A 27765-nucleotide genomic window follows, 5' to 3' on the forward strand; every position below is an offset into this window, starting at 1 on the left:
AAGTCCGAGACGTGGTGGCCCAGTTGAAACCCTGAGTCAGTTGTCTGCCACCACCTCCGATCCCTCCTTGCACATAGGGACTCTAGGAAATCTTTTTACAGGCAGCGAAGATACTATCCTCCAGCCTCACGCGTTCAACCAGCTCGGACTGCCCCGAAAGGCCATCCCTGCCAACAGCGGGCACCTCGGGCTGGGAGCACCTCAGCTCTGCCCCGCTGCTGGTTTTTGAGAGAGAGAGCCAGCAGCCTAACCCAGGTTCCTCCGGCGGGAACAATTCAAAATGGTCTCATTGGGCACCTTACTCCTGCTGCTTCACCAGGGAGATTGGCTCTGCTCTCTCTTTACATGCATGGAAATTTATAGGAGCCAGGCAAGCAAGATAAGGCAGAATGGTGAAAGGGACCACTGGAAGTCCATTGAGGTCCTGCTTGAAACATCTTCGGTATTTTCATTCTGCAAAAAAAAAAATCAGAGACAAAAATCTGGTCCAGCACTTCTAGAAGAAACCTAGTAACATTGGAGAGAGAAAACATCTGCATGTTAGAGAGGGCCACATGCATCTGCAAGAGTACTCCTTTGAGCTTCAAAGGTATCTACAGACATTTTTTAAGAATATCTCAGCACAACAGTCTCTGAAGGAAAAGCAAAGATTATAATAATTGTGAGAAAATTATATAGTATTCTAAAAACTGTCTGGGGCCCCAGTGAAGCAGCAAAAAGAGGCTCGAGTAAGACTCACTGATGCCACTCCATTTCTCTCATGACAACAAAAAGAAAAATTGAGCATTCTCAGAGTCTGTTAATAACAAGAAGAGATGCTTTTTAAAAAAAGTATTCTGGCCAGTTGAATTTAAAAGAAAGGGGAGGGGTGTTGGTCAGCCATGCAAAAGCAGAAGTTGAAAAATGGAATAAAACAACTTTGGATTTTTCAGAGAACTACAAAATTGAAAGGTAAAATCCTGGTGGTCTTTGTAAATGCCTAGTGTAATTAATTATGTGGTTTTGTTAATAGCTTCTGAATAAAAATGCAGTTCTGATTAATCTACATATATGCATATGGTCTTCTGAATTTTATTTCACAATAGTCTGAGCTTAATTTGTGGGGGAATAGCCTGGAATGCAGTTAAGAACATAAGAAATTGCCATGCTGGGTCAGACCAAGGGTCCATCAAGCCCAGCATCCTGTTTCCAAAAGAAGCCAAACCAGGCCACAAGAACCTGACAATTACCCAAACACTAAGAAGATCCCATGCTACTAATGCAATTAATAGCAGTGGCTATTAGCTAAGTAAACTTGATTAATCGCCGTTAATGGACTTCTCCTCCAAGAAAGTATCCAAACCTTTTTTGAACCCAGCTACACTAACCACACTAACCACATCCTCTGGCAACAAATTCCAGAGCTTTATTGTGCATTGAGTGAAAAAGAATTTTCTCTGATTAGTCTTAAATGTGCTACTTGCTAGCTTCATAGAGTGCCCCCTAGTCCTTCTATTATTCGAAAGTGTAAATAACCAATTCACATCTACTCGTTCAAGACCTCTCATGATCTTTAAAGACTTCTATCATATCCCCCCTCAGCCGTCTCTTCTCCAAGCTGAACAGCCCTAACCTCTTCAGCCTTTCCTCATAGGGGAGCTGTTCCATTCTCTTTATCATTTTGGTTGCCCTTCTCTGTACCTTCTCCATCGCAACTATATCTTTTTTGAGATGCGGCAACCAGAATTGTACACAGTATTCAAGGTGCGGTCTCACCATGAAGCGATACAGAGGTATTATGACATTTTCAGTTTTATTAACCATTCCCTTCCTAATAATTCCTAACATTCTGTTTGCTTTTTTGACTGCTGCAGCACACTGAGCCGACGATTTTAAAGTATTATCCGCTATGATGCCTAGATCTTTTTCCTGGGTGGTAGCTCCTAATATGGAACCTAACATCGTGTAACTACAGCAACGGTTATTTCTCCCTATATGCAACACCTTGCACTTGTCCATATTAAATTTCATCTGCCTTTTGGATGCCCAATCTTCGAGTCTTGCAAGGTCCTCCTGTAATGTATCACAATTCGCTTGTGATTTAACTACTCTGAATAATTTTGTATCATCCGCAAATTTGATAACCTCACTCATTGTATTCCTTTCCAGATCATTTATAAATATATTGAAAAGCACCAGTCCAAGTACAGATCCCTGAGGCACTCCACTGTTTACCCTTTTCTACTGAGAATTGACCATTTAATCCTACTCTCTGATTCCTGTCTTTTAACCAGTTTGTATTCCACGAAAGGACATCGCCTCCTATCCCATGACTTTTTAGTTTTCTTAGAAGCCTCTCTTCTTTTCAGACTTAAGAGGCAGAGTAGCAAGGGTGCCCTGCTCCAGCTCCTTTCCTTCTGTCAGCCTGCAAGGAAGAAGAGAAGAGAGGGTGAGCCTAGAGTAGAAAGAGGAGAGAACAATCAGCCTACTCTAACGTAGCACCTTCCCTTCTGTTGTTCCCTTTCTACAAGGAACAGGAGGAAAAGAAGTGATACTGAAGCAGATGCTGCAGAAGAAAAATACAGACAAAAAGGGGGATGAATTAACACAAGTTTGAAACTTACAAGCAATAATGCCAGTAATGAAGGGTACAACCCTGGCCTTGACAAGATATATATATAGCTCACAAGTTTCAAACTTGTGCTTATTCATCCCCTTTTTGTGTGTTACTCAGGGCTTAATTTCTGGCAGAACAACCAAGAATGCTATTCTCTCACCTTTTTTCCAGCAGAAAATCTGTTCTTGCTTCCCAACAGAATTAGAGCAGAGCCAGTGGTGGTAGGATCATTTCTGGCAGAACGTAACCAAAGACCAGATTAGCCACATCACACACACACACACTCACTCCTGGTGGAATTCTGCACACAAAAACTGAAAATTCTGCAAACTTTATATTGGTCAAAATAACACAATTTACATGACATAAAAAAGTTATTACTTAAAGTTGCAGAATTTAAAATATTTTGAGCAGAATTTCCCTAGAAATTCACTGTGTGTCCCTTCCACATACACACACCTTCATACAGGCTCCCTCACTCTCTCGCACACACATATCCCCTCATACATGGCCCTCTTTCATGCATACACACCCTACACAAGCTCTCTTTCTCTTTCACACATACATCCTCACACAGGCTACCTATCTCTCTCTCACGCAGCCCTTCACCCAGGCTCTGTCTCACATACACAATCTCTTCACACAGGCTAGCACTCTCACTTACACACAATCCCTTTTTCATACACACGAGCTCCCAATCCCTCACACACATACACACTCCTTCACAATCTCTTCATATAGGCTCCCTCTCTCTGGCACCCACACTCAAGCATCCCCTCTGCGCCCCTCTCTTACCTCCCATGCTCTCTCTCACACCCTCCTGCTCTCTGTCACCCTCCCCTCATATAGGCTCCCTCTCTGAAACCCACACTCAAGCATCCCCCCACTCCCCCTCTTACCAACCAAGCTGTCTCACACCCTCCTGCTCTCTCTCACCCTCCCCTTCCCGCTCTGACACACATTCTCTCTCACCGGCATGCTGCAAGACACGCTCTGTGGCGAAGATGAAGGCCCGGCACACCGATCGCAGCGAAAAGGGAAGGCCCCTGTGTGCCGCGAACGGTGCGCTGGGCCTTCATCTTCACCGCGAACGGAGAGCATCACGCAGCACACGGGGGCCTTCCCTTTTCGCTGCATACGGCATGCCAGGCCTTCATCTTCACCACAAACAGAGCATGGTCCGCGGGAGGCACTCCATTCGCAGCATGCCGGGGTCTCCTCTGCTATTTTCTGCGCAGAATTTGGCAATTCTGCGCAGGGGGGGAATATACACATATATACATACATACATACGTGAGAGAGTTGTGTGTGTATGTAGGAGAGAGCTCACACCCAGCCCCTTCCCCAGTTCATACCTGGCCCCAGTCTCACTCCCTTCTATGCCACCTTTCTCCCTCTCTCCCCAAACACACACAGTTCCACTTCCTTTTGTCTACAAATTAAGCTTTTACAACAGTTAAAAGTCCTTCAACTTTTTCTCTTTTTGATATTTATAGGATTTATTTCAGATTAACAGTTTTAAAAACTCTTTCTACTTCAAAAAGAATTATAGAAAAAGGAAACTATTAATGTAATGCTATTTTCTGTGTTTGCAGACTGGAAGTAAATAATAATGACGCACTTTTTACCCAGGTCAAAGGAAGGTTTATAGATGTGACATAGTGACCAAGTCAAAACTTCAGTCTGGCAGCCTTGGTGCTGCATGGGAGAAGGAAGGTCTCATGGTCAGAGAGCATCAACCTGGTACAGCAGGAAGTGATCCTGTAACAAGGACCTGCTCTCCAGGTGATGCATTGTCCTCATTCCAAGAATGAGTCTCCCAAGCCTACTGCCCAGGAGGGGGAAGGGTTCGGTCGACCGTCAAAGTTGATGATTTGTTTATTAGGAATAATGATAGCTGGGTGGCTGGTGGGTGCAATGATCACCTGGTAACATGCCTGCCTGTTGCGAAGGTGACAGACCTCATGCATCACCTAGATAAGATTTTAAACAGTGCTGGAAAGGAGCCGGTTGTCGTCGTGGTACATGTGGGCACCAATGACATAGGAAAATGTGGGAGGAAGATTTGCAAAGCCATATTTAGGCTCTTAGGTAGAAAGCTGAAATCCAGAACCTCCAGGATAACATTCTCTGAAACGTTACCTGTTCCACGTGCAGGTCCCCAGAAGCAGGCAGAGCTCTGGAGTCTCAATGCATGGATGAGACAATTGTGCAAGGAAGAGGGATTCAGTTTTGTAAGGAACTGGAGAACCTTTTGGGGAAGGGGGAGTCTTTTCTGAAGGGGCAAGCTCCACCTTAACCAGGATGGAACCAAGCTGCTGGCGCTAACCTTTAAAAAGGAGAGAGAGCAACTTTTAAACTAGAAAAAAAGGAGAAAGCAGACAGTTGTTCAGTCGCGCATGGTTTGGAACAAGGTATCGTTGAAGGATACTAATGAAGCAGGAGAGTTAGGGCATCCCAACAGAAAGGTTCCAATAAAAGCAAAATGTGCTTATAAGTAAAGAATCACCTGAGCTAAAAGATTCCAAACTATCCCTGTCAACTGAAAAGCAGGCTGTTAATACAAACAAAAAACTCATTTTGAAATGTCTGTAAGCTAATGCCAGAAGTCTAAAAAGTAAGATGGGAGAGTTAGTGTAAAGCAGTAAATTATGAAATACATTGATAACACAGGCTAAAAGAGAATTTGAAAAGAAGTTGGCAGTAGAGGCAAAAACTCATAATAAAAACTGTTTAAAATATATCCAAAGCAGGAAACCTGTGAGGGAGTCAGTTGGACTGTTAGATGATCGACAGATTAAAAGGGCACTTAGGGAAGACAAGGCCATCGCGAAAATTAAATTCTTAGCTTCAGTGTTTACAGAGGAGGTTGTTGGGGAGATACTCGTTCCAGAGATGGTTTCAAGGGTGATGATTCAGATAAACTGGCCCAAATCATTCTGAACCTGGGAGACTGAGTAGGCCAGATTGTCAAACTGTAAAGTAGCAAATCACCTGAACTGGATGGTATACATCTCAGGGTTCTGAAAATTGGAAAACAAAATTTGACCTATTACAAGTAATTTGTAACATCATTAAAATCATCTGTTGTGCCTGAAGATTAGAAGGTGGCCAATGTAACCCTAATATATAAAAAGGACTCCAGAGGTGATCCAGGAAGCTATAGACCTAGTGAGCCTGATTTCAGTGCCAACAAAAATCGTGGAAACTATTTTAAAGAACAAAATCACAGAACATATAGATAGACATGATTTAATAGAAAACAGCCAGCATGGATTTAACCAAGTGTAGTCTTGCCTCACATTTGCTACGTTTTCTGAAGGGGTTAATTAACATCTGGATAAAGGTGAACTGGTAGATATAGTGTATTTGTATTTTCAGAAGGCATTTGACAGATCCCTCATGAGAGGCTTCTAAGAAAACTAAAAAGTCATGGGATAGTAGGACTTGTCCTTTTGTGGATTGCAAAAGGACAGGAAATGGAGAGTAGGATAAAATAGTCTAAACAGTGGAGTGCCTCAGGGATCTGTACTTGGACCTGTGCTTTTTAATGTATTTATAAATAATCTGGAAAGAGGTACAATGAGAGAGATGATCAAATTTCCAGATGATACAAAATTCTATGAGGACAAGCATGATGGTAGTCCTCACACATGGGTAACATCATTGGATGGAGCCCGGCACAGAACTTTGATCTCAAAGAATCTAAAACTTTCAAACATGCCCTACTGAGCATGTGCAATTGTAGTCATCACTCTGCCCCCTAGGCAGAGTACCTCACTCTTTTTTTTTTTTTTTTTTTTTCCCCGTGGAGCCGTGTCTCACGGTATTCACCTTTGCTGTCTCCTTACAGTTGTAAGTGAGTTTTTCTAGAGCTGCAGCTGTTTTATTCTATTAACATACGGTAGTTTTATTTCTTTTCCTTTTTCTTCTTCTTTCCTCTGTCTGCCAGCCACATGGCAAGCCTTAGTCGCTGTGTAGTCTTGCAGAGTCTATTTCTGTCCCTTTAAAAAAAAAAAAAAAATACTGCATCTACAGTTTAGTATCTGTGTCCTCTCCTTGCTCTGTCTGTTTTGTGTCTTTGTCAGTGCTGGCAGGACTGACTGAAATGTAGTCTGTGGGTGAGCCGCATAGGCCACTGAGCCTCGGGACTCAGCTGAGTTCTACCCAGGCAGGAGTTCCATGTCATTTCATCAATCGATTGGCATCGATAAAGGTTCATACAGGTCAGAGTTCAAGGACCGCACTGTTCCTTTGTGGTGGGAGAGCTCATACTCCCCACATTCAAAGGAATTAGTCCCATGGGCATGATCCCTAGATGATATAATCTCCCCTCCTGCTTGCCAGAGATGGCAGTGCAGTCTCCTTGTGAGAGAGGGTGAGTAGGAGCCTGGGCAAGCTGCTTTATGCTGCACCTTCGGTGCCATGTCCAGTAACGGTTGCCTGTGCACATCTGTGACCAGCGCACTGTTGATCTGATGCATTGATGTCAGGACTGTGTCTGGGACCAGGACTGCCATTGAACACCATGGTCACCCTTGACACCGTCAAGGTGCCAGGGCACCCTCAATGCCATCTGGGTATGTGACCGCCCTCAAGGGCCTTCTGTGCCATAGGCATCTATAGACGTGGAATCTTGATGCACCAGTCATTGAGCGCCTTGGACCTCAATGTGGCGGAGTAGATGCATCGACCTCTAGTGTCAGAGACCAGGTCTGCCATCAATCGCCATGGTCCACTCTCGATGCCATCAGAGCCGCCCTCAATGTCGATGCATCGTGCCATTGATGCCCTTGATCCCATTGAGGTGCGTAAGTGGCCACCCTCGATGCCATCGAGGTGCAAGGCCTCTTTGCTGCAGCAGCCTTCTGCCACCAAGGTGAGAGGCCTCGATGCCACAGCCACCCTCGCTGCCGTGGCTGCTGCCGGTGCCATCGCAGTGTGTGGCCTCTGCGATCGTGGGACAGAACTGCCACGATACCATCACACCCTTGAGGCCATCAGGCATGTTGGACACCAGTGCAATTCGTTGCCACTCTAGACAATGTCAAGCACCACCAACGAGGCACTGGGATTGCCATTGAGCGCCCTGGTCATCCCCAGAGCCTTTGACTTATGAGATGGCTTATGAGAGCCCTCAACTGCCATCAAAGCCCTCGAGCGACAGGTATTTCGGCCTTGAACAGATTGAGTGCCGGGGTCGCCATTTACTCAAGGCAACCTGGTACACAGAGGCATCCAGGCACAGTGGTGTGGTGCCCTCGAGGCTCCTTGGCGGTGTCCCGATGGTGCACTGATGGGCATTGTGATGTCCCATCACTGGCCTACGGCTATCGGGCATCATGGAAGCCGATGATCTTGAGGGCCCTGAGCCGTTGGGATCAGGAGGCATCAGAGGCCCTGCCTGGATTTGTGCACCATCAATGTTAATGAGCACTGGCGAGACTATTGTCAGCCATAGCTGTTGGCGAGGGATGCCATTGAGCTAACATCATCATCATCCTCGCACAGATAAGTGAGCAAGGGAAACAGTCTATGGTGCTGGCGGTCATTGGTTCCTCTGGACATCGATGAGGCGTGTCGCAGCTGCAGAGCCTCTGCCTGCAGATGCCCCTGGCATACTTGGTACCGCCGGTTCATTGATGCCTTCAGACACCAGAGTCTCTATTGGTGCCACCGGGCTGTTGAGGTCTGTGGCATCGGGGATGACACTATATACCGTCAAACTGATCAAGATTCAGTATAGCGCTGTAGAAGCCTTGGGTGCAGCCTTGTTTGGTGCCCTTGATGTATCCATCATTGGTGAGCAAGAAAGCACTATGGGTCCTACAGTGCTGTCACCAATGTGGGCATCGGTGGATGCCATTTGATGCCACAGGACATGACCGCAAAGCACCATGGGCACCATTGGTCTCCATGGACTTCACTGCTGTCATTCCATGAGGGAAACGGCAGTGAGATATCAGTGTAGCACCGGTTGCCTCCTGAGGGGCGTGGGATAAACACTGTGGATCCATAAAGTCTAGAGCAGTGGTCCCCAACCATTTTTGCACCAGGGACCGGCTTCAAGCAAGACTATTTTTCCATGGCAGGGCGGGATGGGGGTCCCGCAGGGGCGGGGCTTTGGTCATATGGGGCGGGGTTATGGAGGGGGTTGGATTTTAGTGCATACTTATCATTTAATTATTACATCTATAATGTGAATGTGACTCAACTCACCATAGGTTCTCACATGCATGACACACTGACCCATGATCGTCACGGGGTTTGATGTAAAAGTACAGTTTGCATCCACGGGAACCCCCCTGACCCACAATAATTGATGTAAAGCAGAATTATGACATTCCCCATACAACTCACCCTACAAAAAAGATATTCTGGTTCTGGTGTCATCTCAGTAACAGCAACTCAAACTCCTTTTACTTCCAGGCTCAATAGCCCTACTTATAAAAGACAGCAGTTTACCACCAATGCATGTCCTCTTGAGAAAACACAACAAATAAGACTGATACAAACGCTTACATGCTAGTAAAATATCTCATCTCGGTAACTGACACAGAACCTACCTAACATACTCCCAGGATCTGTAGTAATGCACATAAACTAATCCGCACACAGTTACACTTGTATTATGGAATACACTCAAACAGGAGCAACCCTATCTATGAAAAGGCAACACTACAAATATTAAATCAGGCCCTAAAAACCAATACACCTCTTATTAGGAAAACAGAACTAGCAAGCAGCTATAGATCCCCACACAGAAATAATTGTAAAACTATACTAATAAGCAGAATAAATATTTCAAAACAGCTATGAACAGAATAGCATCCAACAATTAAAAACTATTAAACATTCTCCAAACACCAATAAAATATTTCAAAAAAGCAGACATCACATAATTAAAATGGCAGTCAATCAAGAAAAATAAACTTAAAAAGCCACCTTTACTTACCCCCTCCAGCAGCTCTCCTACTCCCCTTCCCTGCAGGCCGTGGCACTCACCAGAAGCAGCAGTAGAAGCTAAGCTCTATACTTATGGTCCTCTTCCTTAGTGCCCATGTCTCTCACACATACCATACCAGTCATGCCCCCATGACCAGTTTGTCTCTCACACAGCAGTCATCTCCCAAACAGTCTTTGGCACACACACACCAGTCACCTTCCTGAACAGTTTCTCTCATGCCATACACACACACAGGCTTCCCACTCCCGTGTTCTACTTACATATATGGGCTTCTCACTCTCATAATCACTTTCTCTCACACACACACACACACACACACACTCACCAGTCTCTCACTCCCATGCTTGTTCTCTCCACATGCACAGGTTTCTCATTCCCATAATTACTTTCTTTCTCTCATACACATGCACAAACACACACCAGTCACCTGACCTCTCTCATGCATACACACACAGGCTTCCCACTCCCATGTTCTCTTTCAGATATACAGGCTTCTCCCTCTCATGCTGTGTCTCACACACACCCAGGCTTCTCACTCCCATGCTCACTCTCTTCACATGCACAGGCTTCTCATTACCATAATCACTTTCGCTCTGTTACACACACACCAGTCTCTCTCATTTCCATGCTCACTCTCCATGTGCACAGGCTTCTCATTCCCTGAATCACATTCTTTCTCTCACATTCACACACACACCAGTCTTTCTCTCACACACCCCGTCACCTTACCAACCAGTCTCTCTCTCTCATGCATGCACACACACACACACACACACAGGCTTCTCACTCCCATGCTTTCTTACACACACACACCACCAACACCAGGCTTCTTATACCCATGCTTTCTCACATACCCAGATTTCTCACTTCCATGCTTTTTCTCTCTCTCACACACACATATCAGTCACCTCCCTGACTAATGCCTCACACACTCACATACACATCAGTTATCTCCCTGAACAATCACTTTCATTGTCGCTCACATATACACACACATCAGCTCTCTGACCAGTTTCTCTCAATCACACACACACAGGCAGGCTGGCTAGCAGGCTGCTTCTCTCTCTTTCTCTCACTCACTTCCTCCCCCTCCCCCCCCCCCAAGCACAAATGGTAGCTGCAGCAGCCTCCTCCTCCAGCCCCCGCAGGCCAAGAAAGAAGAATCCCATCGGCCGAGGGAGGCTCATGCTGCTGTCTCCTTTCCCGATTACCGTCTGCTTTGATTGCTCGGGGGCCGATGCTGCTGCCGCCACTGCTATTTTTCCACGTGGCACGGCTTTCTCCTTCCTGCGCACCGCGTATCACTTCCTGTTCCGGGTCGGGGGGGGGCAGGCGTGGGAAGGCCAGCTGCGAGTGCCAGATCTTCTTCTAGCGCCGCTGCCATTCCCGCTGGGCTTGAACGTGCTGATAGCCCGGCGGCAACGGCAGCAGGGAAGGAAGAGCAGCGGGAGAGACCGGGAGCACGCGACACACCTGCCGGTGCTTGGCGGCGCCGCGGACCGGCAAAAAACCCCCAACAGGCCCGGTCCTGGTCCGCGGACCGGTGGTTGGGGACCCCTGGTCTAGAGGATGTGAATGAAGAGAGGGTGGCTTGTGGGAAAGACAGCTAATACCTGGAGATAATACCCTTGTTTAATAGACATACACACGGTTAATGTGACTCCGACAGTGCTTTATGCTTCAACGGCAAGAGAAAATGTGGAAAAAAGGATTTGCATTCACAAAAAAAGCGGGGAGTAGCTTGCTTGTTACGGCGGTTACTACCCCAAACCAAACAAGCCTGATACTTCACTTTCAATGCATATCCAGAGTAGCTCTCAACGGCAGGGGGGAATGAAGAAAAGATGATTTTTATATTCAGACAACAACCAACAAGGACTGAATTGCACAGGCTGGGTAAACAAATAAGTGTGGGAGTAGCTTGCTTATTGCCGCGGTTACTACCCCTAACCAATTAAGCTAGATACTTCACTTAGAAGCAGTTCCAACACTGCTCTCTACATTAATGGTGGGGGTGGAAGGGAAATTAATGGCAGGGGTGGAAGGGAAATAGAACCAAAAGGTTACTAAAGGCCAAGAGTAACAGATAAGTATATGAGAGAGAAATAAAATAAAAAGGGTGAAAGCTTGCTGGCCAGACTGGATGGGCCATTTGGTCGTCTTCTGCCATCATTTCTATGTTTCTATGTGAGCCATTCCTGATGCAGTTTCAAGGGCTGTATTCAGCCTCTTAGAGCGTTGTCAGGTACTGGAGGGGGTGACGCCATAGAAACCCACCCACCACAATGCCATACCCAGAGCCCCAGTGATACTGGGGACGCTGTTGTCACACTATTCCTATACACTCCACTGGGAGTTAATGTGACAATGGAGCGCAGCATGCGCTGTCAGGTACAGCAAGGCATCTACGCCAAGCTTCTTGGACGATGGCAGGCGGCATTCTCCCTGTCTGTGCAGTTCTCAGCCATGCCAGGGTTCTGCCATCATCGCATCAAGGTCTCAGCCTCCTTGTCAGTTCTGCACCACAAAGTGCTGGGGAACACTGGCAAGGAAGGCGTCAGTCCTTGCTGTGCTTTGGGATTCTATCCACAAGCACGGCGAGTGGGGTCCTAGGTGTGCTGCCATCCCTAGGATGGAATACTGTATGAGAACTGGTCAGCATGCTTTTACAGCAGAGGGCTGTATTCTCCAGTTGCCCTCTAATGTATGGGGGGTGTTTGTGTGTTTCGCTCGTGGCGAGCACAACAGGTTGTGCGCCGCTGCCACAAGACTGACCTAGGATTGCGTTCCTGGTTGAACCTTAAGGGGAGTAGACACCAAGAGGGTAGTATCAGGAGTCTTCTCCTTCCTTTGAAGAGAAATATGTCTTTCAACCCCTTCCATGTCACAAATCCCCTTTGTAGGGAAGCCCCTGGGGCTCCATTCCTGGCAGGTTTATCGCTGAACTGGAGCCTCAGTTCTTTGAATTGGTGCATCTCCTTGTAGGCCAGGGCCAGGGGACTGCAGCAGTGGTCATCTGACTGTTCTTGCTGGGGCCCCTTTGTTGATTTACTATAGTGGCCTTCCCTATCCGAGGGTGGCTGCCAGTGGCAGATTGGTCGCTTCTAAACCTCAGAGATCAGTGATTGTGTCTCAGCTCTCAACTGGAGAACTGACAGGTTTTTCGGGATCAGGAGGGCCCAATTCCCGTTGCTTTCCTATCCCTTCAAGAAGGGGGATTCGAATGAGTTCCAGGGCAACTCTTATGGGTTCTCCTCTGGACTCCTGGTTGTCCACCCCTGCAAAGGGTGTCCCTCATTCTCCGTTTCCCGGCGAAGGCATGTCACTACTTCTGACTGGCAGTCGCTCTCAGTTCCCTGTGGGATCCAAGAGCCATTCGAGTGGTAGCACTCTCCTTAGGTCGTACTAAGGCACAGCAGGTCTATTTCCTTTCCAGATTAGCTCGCTGATGAAGATTTATTTATTTATTTATTTAAATAATTTATATACCGGAGGTTCCTGTATAATATACATATCACCCCGGTTCACAAAGAACAGTAACTATCGCTACAAATAGCGGTTTACATAGAACAGAATAAAAGATTAGGGATTTCTCCCATCCAGGAGTCACCTTTGATATCTACTGAGTTCAATGAGCATTTTTTGATAAGGGACCACTATTGTCAGTCATTCTCACCTGCGGGACCCTACCTCAGTGACGAGGTTTCTAATCAATCTAATTGGCGAATATGCCTTTCAACCTACCACCATATCCATGACTGAGGGAGTTGGGAGACGAGGGACCCCGCAACAGAGGTGCTGCTCTTTGGTTGCAGTGGATGCAAGATATACTTCCCCATTTTAGAGATAACCTGTAATTGGACAGTGGCGTCCTGGTTCATGCAACAATTCCATTTACTGGATCACGTGCTTCCTGGGGGGAAGTATATGATATCAGGGCCAAGGTATTAATACCTAAGCCAAGTTTGGGGCAATCTTTCTGCGATTGCCCTTGCCCTGCCCTTGTATCCTTAGAGTTCCAGGCCAGTGAAGAAATCCTGTTCTACAGGGGTTTGCACTTGCAGCACCCCGGCTTACTCTCTCTTAGTAGAATGTTTCTGGATTTCTTCCCTGTGGAATTTGCTCTATTTCACCTGTTCCAAGTAGGCTGAAGGCTCTATCTCGGTGGGTAACTCCTTACTGGAATTGGCAGTGAGTTATTCGCTTAGGGTTGAATTATACAACCTAGCAACTTGTGCTTACCCCGGAAGTCCAGCGGTCTGCCTCCTTGTGTTCTTTGCTCCTTCTGACTTCTAGTTGGAATTTCGGGGGAAGCAGGGGGGGAAACTGAGGCATTCATGGGGAAAATACACCACTTTTTCCCTATATTTTCGCCAAGCTCTAGCCCGTACTGCCTTTAGCTTTTTTCTCTTTACTAGGTTGCCCAAAGTGTCTTTCTGCTCATCTGAACTATCCTGTAGACAGAATTGAATAGCTTTGAACTTGACGGGGTGCAGTGTGGATGAGCTTCACGCCTAACATATCTCCCTGCTCAGGGGTTTGGGCAAGCCTTTCCTATCCTGAAAATCCTTATGTTGTCCTGCTGGTCAGCTATGTCTGGTGCTTTGGCATGTAGGTTCTGTCACAGACCCTGCCGTTGTTGCTGATTATTCTTCCAAGCATTGCTTGGGATTTTTGCCCATTATGCCTATTAGCCAAACATGGGCACACTTCTGCAGAGACATTCTATCCTTCAAATGTCCGTGGACCACAGTTTCCTTCTGAGGAGTTCTCGAGTCCCAGTTGGTTTTTCGGTTGTCTTGTAACACCGAAGAAAACTATGTGGTCTTCATAAGAGTCCTCCTCTTGTTTATATCTCTAGACTTTTTCCTGTATCCAGGATGTACTGATCTGAAACCCTGCTTGTAATTTTTTCTGTGATGCGGGGAGTATGCTTCTTGCTGGTACTCGCATCATTCCCCTGCCTTAGGTGCCTCTGCTACCTATCGAGGTTTTGTGTCTGTCTTTTTTGTGGTTTTCTCTTTGTAGAACCCAACTCTTTTCCCGCCTAGACCCCCTTTGTGGGTTGGCTGCCACACAGGCAAAAGGGAGAGAGGTGGTACTTTCAGCACTGTGCGGTTTCCCGTTCTGTCCTGCTCGGATAGCCTATAACTTGGGATTCACCCATGTATGAGGGCTACCATCCTCTTGTCCTCAGAGAAAGCAGGATGTTCGTTCTCACAAAACCCACCTGCTTCCCCTAGAAGTTGTTTTTTTTCTCCATGTATTAGCTATATTATGGACTGAGAGAATCTGGCTAGGGGGTAGGGTGATGACTACAGCTGCACATGCTCAGTAAGGCATATTTGAAAGTTCTAGATTCTTTGAGATCAAAGTTCTGTGCCAGGCTCCATCCGATGATGTCACCCATGTGTGAGGGCTAACATCCTGCTGTCCTCGGAGAACACCTGGGTAAGCAACTCTGCTTTATTCAGAGTAGTTAAATCACAAACAGATTGTGATACATTGCAGGAGGACCTTGCGAGACTGGAAGATTGGGCATTCAAATGGCAGATGAAATTTAATGTGGACAAGTGCAAGGTGATGCATAGAGAGGAAAAAGTAACCCATGCTGTAGTTGCATAATGTTAAGTTCCATTTTAGGAACTGCCATCCAATCAAGAAGATCTGGGAGTCATAATGGATAATACTTTGGAATCATTGGCTCAGTGTGCTGCAGCAGTCAAAAAAGCAAAACAATGTTAGGAATTATTAGGAAAAAAATGGCAAATAAAGCAGAGGATGTCATAATGCTTTTGTATCGCTCAATGGTTAGACCATACCTTGCATACTATGTGAAATTCTGGTCGCCACATCTCAAAAAATGTATAGTTAACCTGGAGAGAGTACAGAGAAGGGCGACCAAAATGATAAAGGTCATGGAACAGCTCCCCTATGAGGAAAAGATAAAGATGTTAGGGCTGTTCAACATGGAGAAGAGACGGCTGAGGGGGGGATATGATCGAGATCTAGAAAATCATAAAAGGACTAGAACAGGTAAATGTGAAATTTTTATTTACTGTTTTGATGGGTCTGCTGAGTGACCTGTTTAATAGATCCCTGGAAATGGGAGAGGTGCCGAGTGATTGGATAAGAGCAATAGTGGTCCCGCTTCACAAGAGTGGGAGCAGAGAGGAGGCTGAAAACTACAGGCCAGTGCCTCACCTCAGTATTGGGAAAATTAATGGAGACTCTGCTAAAGGTTAGTGAACTATCTACAGTCAGAAGAATTGTTGGACCCGAGGCAGCATGTATTCACCAGGAAAAGGTCCTGTCAGACAAATCTGATTGACTTTTTTTATTGGATGACTAAAGAATTAGATTGAGGAAGAGCGCTCGATGTGATCTGCTTGGTTGTGCGTAGGAGGCTTATGAATAAAATGAGAAGCTTGGGAGTAAGTGTCAAGGTGGTGGCATGGATTACAAACTTGGTTGACTGATAGAAGACAAATGTGATAGTAAATGGAACCTACTCTGAAGAGAGAACGGTGTTAAGCGGACTGCCACAAGAATCGGTGTTGGGACCGGTCCTGTTAAATATCTTTGTGAGCAGCATTGCAGAAGGGGATAGAAGGTATAGTTTGTCTGTTTGCAGATGACATTAAGATCTGCAACAGAGTGGAAATGCCAGAAGGAGTAGAGAGAATGAGACGTGATTTAGAGAAGCTTGAACAGAGGTCGAAGATATGGCAACTGGGATTTAATGGCAAGAAGTGCAGAATCATGCATATGGGTTTTGGTAATCCAGAAGAGCTGTATGTGATGGAGGGTGAAAGGCTGTTGTGCACAGAGCAAGAGAGAGAACTTGAGTGATTGTGTCTGATGAACTGAAGACGGTGAAGCAGTGTTCCAAGGCGATAGCTAAAGCCAGAAGAATGCTGGACTGCATAGAGAGAGGAATAACCAATAAGAAAAAGGAGGTCCTTGTTGATGCCTCACTGGAATATTGTGTTCAGTTCTGGAGACCGTATCTCAAAAGAGACAGAGACAAAATGGATACAGTCCAGAGAAGGGCTACCAAAATGGTGTGGAGTCAGTATCAGAAAACCTATGAGGAGAAACTGAAGGGTATGAATATATATACCCTGGAAGATATGATACAGACCTTCAGATACCTGGAAGGTTTTAATGATGTACAAATGTCAAACGTTTTCAGTTGGAAGGAAATTAGCAGAACTAGGAGTCACAAAATTAAACTCCAGGGATGATGTCTCAGAACCATCAGAAAATATATCTTCATGGACAGGGTGATGGATGCCTAGAATGCCCTTCCGGAGGAGGTGGTGAAGGCAAAGACAGTGAAAAATGTCAAAGGGGCATGAGATAAACACTGTGGATCCCTAAAGGTTAGAGGATGGAAATGAAGAAAAGAGTGCATGGGGTAACTTGCTGGTGTGGCAGTTATTATCCTTAACCAGTAAGCCTTCATATTGTTGATGCTATTCCATTATTACTCTCTGTTTTAATGGCAGGGGGAAAAGGGGAATTATATTCAAACAGCAACTAATAAGGACATTGAATTTTACGATCTGGGAAAACAAGCATGGGGGTAACTTGCTGATGCAGCTGTTACTATGCTTAACCAATAAGCCTGATACTTTTGATGCAAATCCAGCATTGCTCTCTGCTTCAACGGCAAGAGGTAACAGCAACCAGCAAGGACCCTGATTTTGACAGTTTGGGATACTAAGTATGGGGTTGACCTGTATGATGCAGCAGATGCTACCGTAAGCTTGCTGGGCAGACTGGATGGACCGTTTGGACCTCTTTTGCTGTCATTTTCTATGTTTTATAACACAGCTGAATTTACAAAGGATGCCACAGCTTAAGAACTGGAGAGGAGAGGAGGAGAAAGAATGGGAGATCTATATTAATTCAGCAATTATGCCCACAATCTGAAAGCATTGTGAATAATGCAAAATTATCCATGTAATTAACCAGAATGTAAGAATGTACCATGGAAACATTAGAGATTCAAGCTGTAGTATTTGTACTTTCTCCAAATAAAAATTTAATATTGAAAAAGTTTCTGCTTTTTTTCCTTCTTTCTATGAGGGCTTATATTGCTGAAGTTTATTTGCGACAAAGGTACTCATAATTTTTTGTTAATGGCCATAAGGAACTAAGTTATACTGAGCTAAATTTGGCAGCAAGAATAATCCCCCTCTTTCCTCTGCCCCTCCCTTCACTCTTTCCTGTATGAGCTGAAACAGATTTTAATCAGAAATCCTAAACAGAAGAAATTTGTAAATTTTTTCTGAGCTTTTTTCTCTAAAGCTGCTTTAAACAAACACTTTCTTATGGTTTATAGGGAAATCTGACATTTCAACATGTAGCAAAGAGTTCTTAATGGCATGGGAAGATACACATTTTGTGTGTCAGAGGTAGTATGTGCAGTAGGAAAGGAGGTATATAGGAAGCTTGGCATGCTGACATACAAATTTTCAGAGTTCTCTCAATGTTGATCCTCTGAAAGAGGATCTGGATCAGGAAGGTTCTGCACTTTCTCTAATAATTATACTAAGTATAACAAAGTAGTAGAATACTCAGGTAGGACAGTGGAAAAGCTATCCAGGTCAGGACCATACCCGGATTTGCCTGAGATTTAAATATCAGCATGAGTAGTTCATTCAATTCTGTTTTTAGCCTCTGTTGGAGTCTTTCAATTTTTCTAATATATAAATTTAATTTCTTAAGGTATTTGACATTTGGGTGGCTATGCCGCTACCATAAAAAATATACTAGTGTTTGGCAGGTGCCCTGGGATCAAAGTTCCCAGCATCCCCTGTAGTAAAAACCTACTGAAACATTCACTCCCTACTGTTTCACAGATTTGCCAAAAAACAGACATTCAGCACCCCACTAAAATGCCAGTTGACATGGTGAACCAAAGGACAACTCCATGGTTCTACTTTTCCCTATCCACAAAGTAAATGCTATTAAAGACTTAAGACTACATAGAAACAAACCCAACACCATGCCCAGTTTCTATTAGTCCCTGACTCCCGGTAGTGGGATTCCAAGCTTGGGGGACCGCCGCCCCTTTCCCAGGGAGGATTCCAACCTCCCTGTGCAAGCTAGAGAAAGGAGCTTCCAATCACCAGTGCACCTAACTTAATCCAAAATTGGCCTCCAACCACAATTTAATTCCAAACAAACCAAAGGGGACTGTAACCATAAATTAAAGAGAACTAGCTCTGTCTGGATATAACCAGACTCCACAAAAGAGCTGGCACTACAGCCAATCCAGAGCTTGTATGCCAACAAAGCACAACCCTTGTCTAGTTCTAGGTAGGAAAAACAAAAATTCAATTTCTATACCCCACCACCGTCATGGCACCAACTGAGGAATTTCCTTAAAAACTGGAGCAAATCTCCCTTATGAATTTCCTTATCAGGCCCAAACTCTTAGCTCCGTATTATACTGTCTGAATTTATACAAAAATAATTTCAAACACAAGGACCAAAACATGTTGCAATCCTCTGATGAAACAGGTTAACATCAAAATCAAGAGCCTGTTCTGCCAAAGTGGCGCAGTTTTAATTGCTATATATGCTGTATAAATCATAATAATAAGCAATCAACAAATCACCTGGCAATATTTAATACCATTTTTAATATTCATCAAATTCCATCAAATAACTTACTTTATTTCTATATAAGGTAATACTTTAGTTCCTAATGATTATATATTTATTTCCTAGCATCTAACTTTACATCATCTTTGGTTCACTTGCCTTATGTGAATAAATGAGTTTAATTTTCTAACTGTATACAGGGCCTTATCAGCCAGAATGCAGTAACACAGGTGGGATTCTAATCAGAAAACCCCGCTAAGTTACTGGTATATGTTTGCTTGCTCTTTAGCCTATTTTGTCACATGTCCAGTCTCAAGAAAAGGAAAGAAAGGCCAAACGATTACTGCATGGTTAAAAGGCAAGGTGAAAGAGACTATGTTGGCCAAAAAAAACTTCCTTCAAAAATTGAAAGAAGGATTCATCTGAAGAAAATAGGAAAAAGCATAAGCATTGTCAAGTTAAATGTAAAACATTGATAAGAACTGATAGACAGGCTAAGAGAGAATTTGAAATGAAGTTGGCTGTAGAGGTAAAAACTCATAATAAAAATGTTTATAAAATATCCGAAACTGGAACCTGCAAGGGAGTCTGTTCGACAGTTAGGTAATTAAGGAGTTAAAGGGCACTTAGGGAACATAAGGACATTGTGGAAAGACTAAATTAATTCTTTGCTTCCTTGTGTACTAATGAGGATGTTGGGGAAATACTGGTTCCAGAGATGGTTTTCAAGGGTGATGATTCAGATGAACTGAACTAAATCACAGTGAACCTGGAAGATATAGTAGGCTAGATTGACAAACTGAAATCACCTGGACTAGATGGTATACACCCCAGAGTTATGAAAGAACTGAAAAAATGAAATTTCAGATCTATTAATACAAATTTGTAATCTATCATTAAAATCGTCCATTGTACCTGAAAACTGGAGGGTGGCTAATTTAACACAGATATTTAAAAAGAGCTTCGGGGTGATTCGGGAAGCTATAGAACAGTGAGCCTGACTTCAGTGCCGGGAAAAATAATGGAAACCATTCTAAAAAATAAAGTCACAGAACATATATAGAAAGACATAGTTTAATGGAACAAAGCCTGCATGCATTTACCCAAAGGCAGCCTTGATTCACAAAACTGCTACATTTTTTTGGAGGGGGTAATAAACATGGATAAAGGTAAACTGGTAGATATGGTGTATTTGGATTTTCAGAAGGCATTTGACAAAGTCCCTCATGAGAGGCTTCTAAGAAAACTAAAAAGTCATGGGATAGGAGGCGCTGTCCTTTTGTGGATTATAAACTGGTTAAAAGACAGGAAACAAGAGAGTAGGATTAAATGATCTGTTTTCTCAGTGGGGAAAAAGTAAACAGGAAAGTGCCTCAAGGATCTGTACTTGGATCGGTGCTTTTTAATATATTTATAAATAATCTAGAAAGTGATATGACGAATGAGATCAAATTTGCAGATGACAAAATTATTCTGAGTAGTTAAATCACATGTGGCTTGTGATAAATTGCAGGAAGACCTTGCGAGACTGGAAGATTGGGCATCCAAAAGGTAGATGAAATTTAATGTGGACAAATGCAAGGTGATGCATATAGTGAAAAGTAACCATGTGTTGACCTATAATATGAATGTTGCTTTTGTAAACTGTTGTGATCTTCTTTTGGATTGACGGTATATAAAATGCCTAAATAAAACATAAACAAAAAACTAAATGTGATTACATGACATTAGGTTCTATATTAGGAGTTACCACTCAGGAAAAATATCCAGGCATCATAGTGGATAATACATATAAATTGCTGGCTCAATGTGCTGTGGTGGTCAAAAATGCAAACAGAATGTTAGGAATTATTAGGAAGGGAATGGTGAATAAAACTGAGACTGTCATAATGCTTCTGTATCACTCCATGGTGTGACTGTACCTAAAGTACTGTGTGCAGTTCTGTTCGCCCCATCTAAAAAAAGATACAGTTGCACTGGCGAAGGTACAGAAAAGTGCGACCAAAATGATAAAGGGCATGGAATGGCTCTCCTATGAGGAAAGGCTAAAAAGGTTAGGGCTGTTCAGTTTGGAGAAGAGATGGCTGAGGGAGGGATATGATAGAGGTCTATTAAATCATGAGGACTAGAACAGGTAAATGTGAATTAGGGGCACTTTATAAAGTTATCAGGTAGCACATTTAAAACAAATTGAAGAACATTCTTTTTCACTCGGTGAACAATTAAGCTCTGGAATTCATTGCCGGGGGATGTGGTAGGGCAGTTAGTGTAACTGGGTTTAGAAAAAGGTTTGGATAAGTTCCTGGAGAAAAAAAATCCATAAACTGCTATTAATCAAGTTGACTTAGGGAATAGCCACTGCTAATACTGGGATTAGTAGCATGGGATATTTTTGATGTTTGGGTATTTGCCATGTACTTGTAACTTTATTAGCCTCAGTTGGAAACGGGATGCTGGGCTTGATGGACCCTCGATCTGACCTAGTATGGCAACTACTTATGTTCTTGAGCAGCTTCTGCTATATTGCCTAGCTAAACAGTGCTGTCTCAAACCATATGACAACTTCTATATAAATAATAAAGGAATTCAAAGCTGGAATTCCTGAAATTTACCACTAAGGTTTGCTATAAATTGGTAAACCTAAAGCAGGTGTCTGAGCCAGGGTAGTTTTCAAAGTATCAAAAGCTTTCCAAAGCTGCTCTTGCCACTCAGTGACATCATATGACATTGGAGACCCCTGAAGTAGGGTCTCCAAGAGCGCTACCATGAGTTCCATTGTCAGCATTGACAGTAAGACCTAAAATGGTCCTGAGCTGCCTAACAGTTTTTGTGGGTGAGATCTGTAATATAACAGCAATTCAATCAAGGGCAACAGCATGAGTACCAGAAGACAGAAGATGTCCAAGGTATCATATTGTTTCTTGGGCAAGTTGCAATTTGTTGCCCTTATGGGCTAGGACAGTTAGTAATGTGGCCAAATCTTCTAAATGCCTCTGCTTGTCTGAGGAGCAAAGCAGAAAATAGTCTACATACCCTACTAATCCACCCTATAAGGTCACATCAGCTATGTCTTGATGTAGAAGCTGATTAAAAATGGAGGGGCTTTTGGGGTAGCCCTGAGTTAGATAGGTCCAGGTATTCTGTAACCCCCTAAACATAAAAGTGAATAAGTAGTAGGAGTGGGGGTGGGGGTGTAGTCACATCATAACAAAGATGTCAGCGAGATCTATAACTGAGTAAACCACTGTAGTGGGTAGAATAGTGGACAAAACCATGGCTGGATTAGGAACAATAGGGAAGCAAGGAATTACATATTCATTAATTTTGTATAGATTTTAATTGAGGGGCTTCTTGCCATTGGTCTTAAGCATAGGCCATGAAGTTAGCAAGTAGCACATTTAAAACAAAATGGAGAAAAATGTTTTCTCTCAATGCATAATTAAGCTCTGGAATTCATTGCCAGAGGATGTGGTTAAGGTAGTTAGTGTAGCTGGGTTTAAAAAAGGTTTAGATATGTTCCTGGAGAAGAAGTCCATAAACTGTTAATCAATAAGGAATCCTTGTTACCAGCATTAGTAGCTTGGGATCTGTTTAATGTTTGGGTACTAGCCAGGTACTTGTGACTTGGATTGGCCACTGTTGGAAACAGGATACTAGGTTGACCCAGTATGGCATATTTTATGTTCACGTAGGCCAGATAGGGGTATTACAGACACTGCAGGGTAGAATTAAAGTCCCCTATGCAAGAAGTAAGTGAATAATGAGTTCAGTTCCCTCCTCTACTTCTGAGCAGAGGGAATTCTGTTGTACTCATGAGAGTAGCTTGGTAGGATCTACTCTGATGAACTATATTAATCCTACCTCTCTGTTTTTTGTCACCCACAAACAGGGAGAGGATATTCAGGGACTGTATCAGGGCATCTCTTTCCTTTCCTGCCAGCTCTGCTTAGACTGGAACAAGTTCAAGGCAGCCCTGATCCCAGAGAGTGGATGGCTGCTGGCATGGTGAGGGAATCGAGGATATTGTTTCTTTAGAACAATCAATTTAGCACTTTAGGACTTGGAAGGCTCCAAGCCTAGGAGCAAAATGTGAAAAGAAAGGGTAAATAAAAAAAGGCATGACTACCTGAGGAGGTTCATAAGAAATGCCATACTGGGTCAGACCAAGGGTACATCAAGCCCAGTATACTGTTTCTAACAGTGGCCAATCCAAGTCACATGAACCTGGCAAGTACCCAAACATTAAATAAATCTCAGGCTACTAATGCTGGTAACAAGCTATTATTGCTTACTAATTACCATGATAGTTTATGGATTTAACCTCTAGGAGCTTATCCAAATATTTTTTAAACCCAGTAACACTAACTGCTGAAACTGCATCCCTTGGCAATGAATTCCAGAGTTTAACTATACGCTGAGTAACAAACTTTTCTTTTGTCATTTAAATGAGCTACTTGCTAACTTCATGGAGTGCCCCCTGGTCTGAGAGAGTAAATAACTGATTTACATTAACTTGTTCAAGTCCTTTCATGATTTTGTAGACTTCTGTCATATCCCCGCTCAGTCATCTCTTCTCCAAACTGAACAGCCCTAACATCTTTAGCCTTTCCTCATAGGGGGGCAGCCCTTCCTTGCCCCATATCATTTTGGTCACTCTTCTCTGTACTTTCTCCAGTTTAGCTATACTCTTTTTGAGATGTGGTGACCAGAATTGCACACAGTATTCAAGTTGCGGTCTCACCATGAAGCGATAGAGGCATTATAACATCCTCTGTTTTATTTTCCATTCCCTTCCTAATAATTCCTAACATTGTTTGCTTTTTAGCTTGCCACAGCACACTGGGCCAAAAATTTCAATGTATTATCTACCATGATGCCTAGATCTCTTTCCTGGGTGGTAAATCCTAAGATAGAACCTAACATTGTGTAACTACAGCAAGGGTTATTTTTCCATATATGCATCACTTTGCACTTGTCCACATTTCACTTCATTTGGCATTTGGAAGCCCAATCTTTCAATCTCACAAGGTCCTCCTGCAATGTATCACAGTCCACTTGAGATTTAACTACTCTGCATAATTTTGTGTCATCCACAAATTTGACCACCTCACTCATCGTACCCCTTTCCAGATCATTTATAAATATATTAAAAAGCACCAGTCCAAGTACAGATCTCTGAGGCGTATACCATCCAGTCCAGGTGATTTACTACTCTTCAGTTTGTCAATAAGGCCTACCACTTCTTCCAGGTTCACTGTGATTTGATTCAGTTGATCTGAAATCCATCATCCATGAAAATCATCTCCGGATAAACCGGTGAACCTGGAAAAAGTGGTAGGCCTGATTGACAAACTGAAGAGTAGTAAATCACCTGGACTGGATGGTATACACCCCAGGGTTTTGAAAGAACTAATACATGAAATTTCAGAACTATTAGTAAAAATTTGTAACCTATCATTAAAATCATCCAATGTATCTGAAGACTGGAAGATAAAAAGGGATCCAGGAGTGAGCCTATAGACCGGTGAGCCTGACTTCAGTGCTGGGAAAAATCGTGGAAACTGTTATAAAGAATAAAATCACAAAACATTTAAATAGACATGGTTTGATGGGACACAGCCAACATCCTCTTCAGTAAACACTGAAGCAAAGAAATCATTTCATCTTTCCGCGATGGCCTTATGTTCTCTAAGTGCCCTTTTAACCCCTTTGATCATCCAACTGTCCAACCGACTCCCGTGCAGGCTTTCTGCTTCGGATATATTTAAAAAAGGTTTTATTGTGAGTTTTTGCCTCTATAGCCAACTTCTTTTCAAATTTTCTCTTAGCCTGTCTTATCAATATCTTACATTTAACTTGCCAACGCTTATGCTTCATCCTATTTTCTTCTAATGGATCCTTCTTCCAATTTTTGAATGAAGATATTTTGGCTAAAATAGCCTCTTTCACCTCACCTTTTATTCATGCTGGTAATCATTTTGCCTTCCTTCCACCTTTCTTAATGCATGGAATACATCAGGTCTGAGCTTCTAGGATGGTATTTTTTAACAATGTCCATGCCTGTTGCGCACTTTTTACCTTTGTAGCTACACCTTTCAGTTTTTTTCTAGCTATTTTTCTCATTTTATCAAAGTTTCTCTTTTGAAAGTTTAGAGCTAGAGCCATGGATTTACATACTGTCCTCTTTCCATTCAGTAATTCAAATTTGATCATATTTTGATCACTATTGCCAAGCAGCCCCTCCACCGTTATTTCTCTTACAAAAACCTGCGCTCCACTGAGAATTAGATCTAAAATTGCTCCCTTTCTTGTTGGTTCCTGAACCAATTGCTCCATAATACTGTCTTTTATTGCATCCAGGAACTTTATCTCTCAAGCATGCCCTGTTTGTTCACTTACCCAGTCAATACTGGGGTAATTGGAAACTCCCATTATTACTGCACTACCAGTTTGGTTAGCTTCCCTAATTTCTTTTAGCATTTCACTGTCCATCTCACCATTTTGGCCAGCTGGATGGTTGTATACTCCTATCACTATTCTCGTCCCCAATACACAAGGGATTTCTACCCATAACAATTCAATTGCACATTTAGTCTCATGCAGGATCTTTATCTAGTTGGGCTCTATGCCAACCTGGACATAAAATTTATACCCTTGTATAGCTACTATCCCATTGGTTATCCTCTTTCCACCAGGTCTCTGAGATGCCAATTAAGTCTGTCATAATTCACTGCTATACGCTCCAATTCTCCCATCTTACTTCTTAGACTTCTGGCATTAGCATACAAACATTTCAAAGTGTGTTCTTTGTTTGCATTTATATTCTGCTTTTCAGTTGACAGGGATAAATTGTGTTTTTTGGGGTTGGGTTTTTTTGTTTTTGGTTTGTTTTTTTTAGCTCAGGTGAGTTTTTAATTATAAGCACTTGGACTTCTTTTATTATTAGTGGAATCTCTGTCTTGAGATGCCCTAACTCTAATGCTTCATTAGTATCTTTTGAAGATACCTCCCTCCAAACCATGCACTGCTGAGCGACTGTCAGCTTTTCCCTTTGTTCTGCATATTTGTAAATAAAACATTTCCTTAATAAAAATTGATTAGCAAAGAGACTATACTGATAGAATGGCATTTGAGAATGTTTTATTAAATAAAAATACCCCAATAAGATATTTCTTTAATTTATCACTTTCTAGTTCAAAAGAGAAAAGATCTCCAGATTAGTATATTAAATAGAAGACTACCCAACTGAATAATGAATAAATGCTAAAGTTCCATAGCAGCAAAGTGGAGGAAACTTTCTAAGCCAGTTTTAAGAGGACAAATTTCAAAGGGGTTTGTGTTTATCTGCATACATAGCCCTGTCTGAAAATTCCTTCCAATACTGACTAAATATAGCTGTGTTTCACATTGTAGCTATATTTATGCATATTAAAAACTAGGCATACTGAGCAAAGGTAGAAGTCAATAGAGACAATTGCTTATTACTGGCACCAGTAGCAAGGGTTCTATTTAAAGTTTGGATATTTGCAAGGTATTTGTAACCTGGATTTGTTGGAAATAGGATGCTGGGCTTGATAAACCCTCGGTCTGACCCAGATTGGCAACCTTTTTATGTTATGTTCATGTATAAGGAAATTGTGAATAGATAAAAATCATAAATATGTAATTGCAATAATTTTTTAGGTTTTTACTTTGTATAGTTGAACTTATCTCTGTGCCCTGATTTGTATTTTATGTTGGGGAGATTGTGTATAAGTACAGTAACTAGCTGAGCAGATTGAACTATCCTATTCCCAAGAAATACTGCACGTTTTTCAGACAGGGGGAATTGATTGCATTAATTTTTTATTTATGTATTTATTTTTATAGGACCAAAGCCAAAAGTTTCAGAGAATGATTTTGTGGATCTGTTGTCTAAACAAGGATTTTCAGCTAAAATAGACAAAAAAGGGCCAAGAACAATAGCAGAGATGAGAAAGCAAGAAATGTCCAAGGATATGGATCCACAGAAATTAAAGGTTTGTTATCTTAATTGTTTAAACACTATCTTGGTTGTTTGATCATGATATGGGGAGATACTGTCATAAATTAAAGAGTAATAATTTTAAGGGATGGTTACTTAGTCTCATATGGTGCACTGTCTGATGTACCATTTCTCTTGGTTCATATTTAGTTAACCTTTGGATATCCAGATGCTAAATCAAACATCACATCACAATTGTGCAGCCCAATGCTGTCATAACTGCAGATAATCTATAGATGATGCTGAATAGTACAGATATATGAAGTAACATGCTACTGGCAGCTGGACTCAGTGCCAAGAAGTGCATAGTCATGCATCTGGGTTGCGGTAATCCAAAAGAGCTGTATGTGAGGGGGGGTGGGGGTGTGAAAGACTAATGTGCATGCACTGGGAGAGGGACTAGGAATGATAGCTGTGGTGTATCAAAAATGACAAGAGAGGCGGGTGGCATCTTATAAGACAATGAATTGGTCAGGCTATTAAGTGTGACCCGCCTCTTGTCATTTATGCTGAGGTCAAAACTTTTGGATAAAGTGGGCTCCATCCTCCAATTAAATGTAC

At 42.9% G+C, this 27765-nt stretch overlaps 1 protein-coding gene across 1 annotated transcript in view; it reads left to right on the top strand.

Moving 5' to 3' along the window:
• Nucleotides 1–27765, top strand: part of GAK (cyclin G associated kinase) — an 832466-nt gene that overhangs the window by 718689 nt on the left and 86012 nt on the right. Inside the window, 1 exon segment of the mRNA XM_029601806.1 lies at nucleotides 27051–27199. Coding sequence (XP_029457666.1) covers nucleotides 27051–27199 — 149 coding nt within the window.

The sequence above is a fragment of the Rhinatrema bivittatum genome, chromosome 1 (assembly GCF_901001135.1).
Source record: "Rhinatrema bivittatum chromosome 1, aRhiBiv1.1, whole genome shotgun sequence".
NCBI classification, from domain to species: domain Eukaryota; kingdom Metazoa; phylum Chordata; class Amphibia; order Gymnophiona; family Rhinatrematidae; genus Rhinatrema; species Rhinatrema bivittatum.